At 49.0% G+C, this 7,742-nt stretch overlaps 1 protein-coding gene across 1 annotated transcript in view; it reads left to right on the plus strand.

Annotated features, from left to right (window-relative positions):
* Positions 1 to 6,352, plus strand: part of PARN (poly(A)-specific ribonuclease) — a 168,564-nt gene extending 162,212 nt beyond the window's left edge. Inside the window, exon 24 of the mRNA XM_042921059.1 lies at positions 5,485 to 6,352. Coding sequence (XP_042776993.1) covers positions 5,485 to 5,537 — 53 coding nt within the window. The 3' untranslated portion in view covers positions 5,538 to 6,352. The remainder of the gene's footprint in view (positions 1 to 5,484) is intronic.
* The last annotated feature ends 1,390 nt before the right edge of the window (positions 6,353 to 7,742 follow it).

The raw sequence follows: 7,742 nt of genomic DNA on the forward strand, positions 1-7,742 counted from the left end.
TGTTCTCCGGGCAGTGCTTAATGGATGCGTTTCCACAGCACACTTGTTCTCGAGGATAAGTGAATAGTGTCCCCCACTGTCCTGATGCTGACAAGACTGGCCGTCCTCAAAATACTGATGGACCGGTACCCAGGGGTTCTCTCGGGTCCTGTGAGCTCACGGAGGAGTGCCCAGAGACACTCTCCCTGGTAATCCTTTTCATCATATGATAGGCCGCTACAAGTCTATGTTTATTTTTTTAAATTATTTTTAACGTTTTATTTATTTTTGAGAGAGAGAGAGAGAAAGAGACAGAGTGTGAACGTGGGAGGAGCAGAGACAGAGGGAGACCTAGAATCTGAAGCAAGCTCCAGGCTCTGGGCTCTCAGAACAGAGCCCCACTCGGGTCTTGAACTCACGAGCTGTGAGATCATGACCTGAGCCGAAGTCGGATGCTCAACCGACTGAGCCACCCAGACACCCCATTTCCTCCTTACATTTAAAACACAACACATTAGACCTTTAAATGTTTACCAAGAACCAGCAGTTTCACTGGGGTCTTGACTAATCTGTTGAACCTTTCATGCTTAGACCCATAAGGTTACAGCATGGAAAATGGAGGATCTACTTGGATGTCACTCAGTCTGCCTTTGCTGAGCACTCAGTCCAGGCTCAGGAGGTCCAGCCAAGGAGCTTTTTAATTCCTCAATGAAAATGTGGTTGACGGCCTCCGTGTGACCCATGAGGTGTGTGCTGCTCAGTCCCCGTTCCTCATGGCAGCCCGCCAGGGCTCCCTGTAAGCCACCCGGGAACCCTGCCTTCTCGGGGGTGGGAAACCGCCCCCTCACCAGGCACTTTGGAACGTTTCCCGGTTAAAAATGTTTGTGTAACACCCCAAAGGATCTTTCTGTATACAGAATTCCACTCTGCAGAAAATGATATGATGGCACTTTTCCAGGGTACCATGTAGTTTTTTAGATTCTGTTCTGGATTCACCTGAGGGAAGAAATCTCTTACCTCTCAGAATTTCTCCCTGTCAGCTCCGTCAGGAGAAAGGTACACAAGCACCAACAGTCACCTGCTGTGTTGACCGCTTTTCATTTTCTGTTGTGGTCTTGTTAATAAAAATCGTGTGCTCACTACGAAAATCTGTAAAATGAAGAAAAACGGAAAGAAACTGAAGCCCCGTGGTTGCCTGATACTCTGTTCATAAGTGCTTTTAGTCTGCCTGGGATTTTTATATGTAGTTGGCATCATGCTTCTTAGGCAATTTAGTATCCAGTGTTTTTCCCCATTTAAAAACCTCTCAGTCAAATCATTTTAATTATTAGCATATTTTATTTTTACATTTTTTGGCTTTTTTTTTTTTTTGAGAGAGAGAGGCACACACAGGGGAGGGGTAGAGGGAGAGGGGGAATCTTAAGCAGTCTTCAGCGTGGAGCTTGACATGGGGCTTGATCTCACAACCGTGAGATCATGACCTGAGCTGAAATCAAGAGTCGGACGCTTAACTGATTGAGCTACCGGGGCGCCCCAGTTTTTTTTTTAGCTTTCTTTTTAAATGTTAATTTATTTATTTTGAGAGAGAGTGTGTGTGTTTGAGCGCACAAGCAGGGGAGGGGCAGAGAGGGAGGGAGAGAGAGAGCATCCCAGTCAGACCCCACACTGTCAGCACAGAGCCTGACATGGGTTTGATCTCATGAACCTTGAGTTCATGACCTGAGCCAAAATCAAGAGTCGGACACTCAACTGACTGGGCCACTCGGGTGCCCCAGTTTTGTTGGATCTTGAAGCAACATTCCTAAGGGTCAGCTTTATTAAGATACAATTTATGAATAAACTGAGGGTTGATGGGGGGTGGGAGGGAGGGGAAAGTGGGTGATGGGCATTGAGGAGGGCACCTGTTGGGATGAGTACTGGGTGTTGTATGGAAACCGATTTGACAATAAATTTCATATTAAAAAAAAAAGATACAATTTATGTACAGTAAGTCCTCACTTCTAGGTGCACAATTTGAGGAATTTTAACACATGTATACAGCCATCATTGTGATCAAGAGCGAGAATGGTTTTATCATTCCGGAAGATTCCCTCACGCCTCCATCCCTCCTCCCACCCCTAGATCCTGGCCCTGATCTGCTTCTTTCTCAACCAAATGCATTTGAGATACATTCATGCTATTACATCTACCAGTGGTTCCTTACTCCTTGCCGCTGAGTAGTGTTCTTTTTATGGACGTATCCCTGTCAATCCATTTTGCCAGTTGGCGTGTAGGTTGTTACCACTTTTAAGCAAGTAAAAAAAATGCTGTAACCATTTGCGAACAGGTTTTTGTTTGAACTAAGTTTTCATTTCTTTTGGGTAAATACCTAAGAGTGGAATTGCTGGGTCAGGTAGTAAGTGCAGTGTTTTACTTTATAAGACACTGGCATGGCCTTTTCCAAAGTGGCTGCACCATCGTGCATTCCCGCTGTCAGCGTGTGAGGGCTCCAGTGGCTCTGCACGGTCACCAGTATTGGGATTGTCCTTTGTAGCCCATTTTAGTGGGTCTGTAGTGGTATCTCGTTCTGGCTTTGACCTGAATTTCCTCTAATGACTAATGATGCTACGCATGTCTCTGTGCGGTTATTTACCATCCAGATCTCTTCTTGGGTGGAATGTCTTTTCAGATCTTTTGCCCATTTTTTCATGGGGTTGTTTGTTTTCTTCTCATTGAGTTTTGAGAGTTCTTTGTATATTCTGGATCCAAGTCCTCTTGGGTTTTGCTGATTCTTCCAGACTCTGCTTTTCTTTTCATCTTCTTAATGTTATCTTCCAAATAGTAGTTTTCAGTTTTACTGAAGTCCATTGTATCATGTCTGTTTCCTTGCATTATGCTTTTGGTGTCACAACTAAGAAGTCTTTGCCTGACTCTACATTACAAGGATTTTCTCCTGTGTTTTCTTCTAGAGGTTTTATGGTTTTAGGTTTTATATTTAGATGTACAACCCATTTTGAGTTAATTTTCGTGTATGATGCAGGGTATGCATTGAGATCCATTCTAGCAGGAGGCAGATGTCCTGAAATACTCATTTAAAACGAATCGTTCCAGAGTAATTCTCTGCGCTTTAGTAAAACAGGCCTGTGAAAATGAGCTCCCCGGAACACTGACCCCGGCTCCTTATCCACTAGCTTTGAGACTCATCCCTCAGTCTACAGTGCTCCCTTTCCAGAAAGTGCTGGAAAGAACACCATCAGTGACCTCCAGCCCCCTCTGGTCTAGGTCTCCTTCAGATGGTTCTTAAAGTTCTGGTTCCTCTGGACACATCATTGTTGCTCAGCAGCTGTACATTTTAGGCAGTGGAAACTAGGCCCTTCTTGACTGGAGGCTGTTGGCTTCCTGGGCAACGACCATGTTCAGTGTTGGGCCACCTTACTGATAAGAAGAAGGGACCTGACATGCATTAAACATGTTCATGTGTCAGGAACTCTGCCGTATCACAGCAGGCCAGTGTGGCATGAAAGTAGTCTTCAGTCCCGCTGATAGGTGAGGCTGTGAGAGTTGTTCAGAGCCATACAGCTAGTCACATGGCCAAGCCAGGCTGGCCTCATCCAGAGCTCCCGCTAATTCCATTCCTCCTCACCAGCCCTTGGGCGAGTCACTTCCTGTGTGTCTGCCGGCCTGCAGCCACGCCCACACCCAGTCCCATCCAGCCAGCAGCAGGTGCTCTTGTAAGGATGACTTATACTTTCAGCCATTTAGCTGTTTTATTTGTTTTCCTCACAGCTAGTTTTAATTTACTTCAGTCCCCCACATTGGGCAGTGTGGCTCTTGCCTTTAAAATGGCTCATTGGCGGGGTGCCTGGGTGGCTCAGTCGGTTGGGTGTCCAACTCTGGCTCAGGTCATGATCTCACGGTTCGTGAGTTTGAGCCCCCCATCGGGCTCTGTGCTCACAGCTCAGATCCTGGAGCCCACTTCGGATTCTGTGTCTCCCTGTCTCTCTGCCCCTCCCTGACTCATGCTCTGTCTCTCAAAGAATTAAACATTAAAAAAAATTAAAAAGAAATCTTTAAAATGGCTCTTTGGCTGCTGTAATACTTCTTTTGGTATGTGAATCATACAAATGCCCTCATCGATGTTTCTTTTCCTCCTTCCAGTTAGGCGTTGTATAAATGCATGATTGAGAAGGTCAGGCTGGCCAGGTCTCATCACAGCCCATCTGCAGTGTTTCCTTGTTCTGGGGAGGGGAGCCTCTCTGCATTTCCTTCTCTGATCAACCTGGATCCCCAGAACATCTCCTGTCCCTTATCACTGCTCACCGGAGGGGCCTCACAGTCTTTACTGTGAGTTTCCCTGCCAGCCCTGCCTGAACCCCGGGGCCACCCCGCCGGTCTGTCCCACTTTCCATCGCAGACGCGCTCTTCCCTGACTTGATTCCCCCTTTTCTCAGCCCCAGGCACACCTGGTCCAGGCCCAGCCCAGCTGTGCCGCTGCTGTTCCAGGGAGTGTCCTGAGTGGAGAAGAGCCTCCAGCTGCCTGGTGAAACTGTTCGGAACTGGAGAGGACCTTCAGGGCTTAGCCAGTGTTGCCAGACTCTGAAAAGGCTGCTTTTTGGGGTCTCTCTGAACCCCCATAGGTCAGCTTCTCTCCTCTGCAAAGCTGCCAGCCCCTCGGGTTTCTCATTTGGGTGCCGGTATGGCCCAGCACAGAGGAGCCTGGTGTCCTGGGACGCGACAGGGCTCTGCATGCCATGGGAGGAGCCAGTCCCATCTCAGCTGCTCTCTGGCAGTGAGACTGGTCATCTTACTTAGCCTCTCTGAGCCTGCTCTTACATCTGTAAAATGGGGATATTGGCACCACCATGCTGGGCTTTTATGAAGATTAAATGAACGGACGGGTGCCTGGCTGGCTCAGTAGAGCATGTGACTCTTGAACTTGGGGCCGTGAGATACAGCCCTATGTTGGGTGTAAACCTTGCTTAAAAAAAAAAAAAAAAGGAGGGGCACCTGGGTGGCTTAGTCTGTTGGGCAGCTGACTTCAGCTCAGGTCATGATCTCACAGTTCAGGAGTTCGAGCCCCACATTGGGCGTATCGCTGCCAGCACAGAGCTCACTTCAGATCCTTCCTCTCCCTCTCTTTTTCTGCCCCTCCCCTGCTTACAAACCTCTCTCTCTCTCTCAAAATAAATAAGCATTAAAAAAAAAAAAGGATTAAATGAACCGAGTGCCAGTGTGGTGGCAAAGAATACAGTACGTGCTCCCCGAGAGATATGTGAGCGTCCTTGCTTTAACCCCCGTGAAGTTAACAGAGGCGTCCGTCCAGGGAGGCGCGTCCCTAATCCTACGTGCGAAGTTTCTGTGGGGTCACCGCCGTCTGCTGGGCACTGCCGTCCGTGGTCTGCCCAGCCCAGCCCCATCTGCCTCGGCCTTTGCGGCTGGCAGTGAGCGCTGTGCTCCCAGCCGGTCGCTTGGTCCCCCAGGTGCTGTCCCTCTTCTTGTTCACCTTGTTTTGTCCTTCCCCCCCAGGAGGCCTCCCGGGCAGCCCTGCCAAGCTCTTCGAGGTTCCCGACACGTGGTAACTGAGACCTGAAGGAAAACAAATCGCTGGTGCCGTGGCTGAGGAGGACCCAGCTGGCACATTCAGAAGCCATACTGTATTTAATTTCATGAAATGTGGTATGGGAGGGGTTTGAAGCCAAGTCTGTGTCCTGGCAGAAACCCAGTTTCTTTTATTTGTGTGGCTGTGTTTCTTTTCTTCCTTTTTAATGTAAACTGTCTGCTGACACTCAGCACGGTTGTAGGCCGTCTTGAATGTGCACATTATTAACCGGTTGATGATTTGTTGCTCACGTGAAACCCCTTTTCCAGTGTCGTGAATTTTAGCGCGTTTAAGAACCTACCTGGTGGGGATCGTCGGCTGTGAAATAAGCGAAGAGCCGACATTCTTGGGCACCGGGATCGTGAGTTTTGGGGTTGAAGTCTTTACTGCTTCGAGAGGTTTCTTTTCGTGTTCCCGTGCGCAGATTTGGGGGCCTCCGCAGCACGCGGTTACAGTCTCCCCCGTGGAGAGACCTCTCGCGTCTGCCCACTTCCCGCCATAGCTGCCTGAAAATACTAAGCACTCCAGCTTGTTTTTCCAGTAGGAAAATGTCTAACGCCGTCCACCCATAAAGACGCTTACCATATGCCTTGGCCTTTGGGGCATTTTTATTTAGAGTCCTTCTTCCTAACTTGTGAGTTTCTCAAGGCGAACTGGACGAGTACAAAAAGTTCACTTCTGTTTTTACACGTAGTGCTGTGTTCCCTTTTCCGTACCTTAGCCTGCTCGCCGTCTCTGTTCGGGAGTGTGTCCGGGGGTAAGGTGGCATGTGTGTGTACACGTGTGTGTGTGTGTGTGCGTGTGTGTGTGTGAAATCACAGATTACAACGTGTACCAGCCCTCTCTCTGTTGAAACAGATCACAGCAGCGACAGGATTTCATGGATCTACTTCCGTAGGTCTGTTTCATGTAGATCATTGTTAGATATTTAACATTTTTTTTGTATCATGGAAAATAAAAATGAAAAATGTATTTCCGAGAGATGAAAATTAAAGAAATTTTCCTAGGATTCTGGTTTTCTCCTGTTTCTTTTTGGTAAGCGAATGACGTATTTGATCTTTACATAGATGTATTTCTCTCTAAAGATCACCCCTAAAAAGCTCTGGTAAGTCAGGAAGCCTGGTGTTCGTGGATTTTTTTTTTTTCTTTTTTTTAACCTCCAACTCCTTATACTTGCGTTAACGAGTCAGATGCCCGTTGCTGGAGCCGAGCCCCGTGGAGAATGGCTGTGTAGGAGGGTCCGGGTGTCCTGCGTGGCGGGTGGAACCCTCTGCCATCAGTGGTGCTGTGTGAATTCGGATCAGTGAGACACTCTCCCCAGTTGAGAGCCTCTTAGCGCGTCCCCTCCCTCCCCCACCCCGCCTTAGCCAAGAGTTTGTGCGGAGTTACAAACCCAAACTTGTCTGGGAGGAGCTCCCACCCCTTCTAGAGCTTCGTCCCTGCTCACAGCCCAGCGGGGTGGTGCACAGGGAGGTGCAGATAAAGGCTGATGTCTACAGGAGGCTTACAGGGCACTGCCAGGGCTGTGCCGGGTCTCAGAAACTGACACGTAGGAACAGGTAGTGCCCGATACTTGCTAACGTAGTAAACAAGAGGGAAAACCAACCACAGACTGTGATTGACGCACGTCGGAGAAGTACGTGTGGCCTGAGGAACTCACTTGCGTGGCACCCTGAGCCCGGTTCTCCCTGCTCAGAAAGCTTTACACACACACACACACACACACACACACACGGCTGCTCCGGCTCCAGAGGAGGGCTCGGGGAGGGGGCGTGCTGGAAGGGGCCTGTGCTCCGGAGCCTTCTAGAGCTGGACTTGCACCCCAGCTCCAGCCGTGGGTTCTCGGACACATTGCCCTCTCCCCGCCTCGGTTTCCTCAGTGATAAAATCAGGGCGATAAACCTGCCTCGCAGGGTGGTTGCCAGGACTAAAGGAAATCTCGTAAAAGGCCCAGCATACACAAGTGCGCGGTAAGTGGCAGATTTGAAGATGACGCTTTTGATTTGAGACCCTGTGTCGTCGTCTGTCAACTGGAGCTGAGTCACCGGGGATTTGGCTCAGGATTAAATACATGGCGGAGCCCTCATCCGTGCTCAAACCCCTATTTTCTTCCCAACTGGACCCGTCACGTGGAACACTTGTCCTGGGTTGGCCCTCAACCCACTCCACACACACATACAGGCTT

This window comes from Panthera leo, chromosome E3 (assembly GCF_018350215.1).
Source record: "Panthera leo isolate Ple1 chromosome E3, P.leo_Ple1_pat1.1, whole genome shotgun sequence".
Lineage (NCBI taxonomy): Eukaryota > Metazoa > Chordata > Mammalia > Carnivora > Felidae > Panthera > Panthera leo.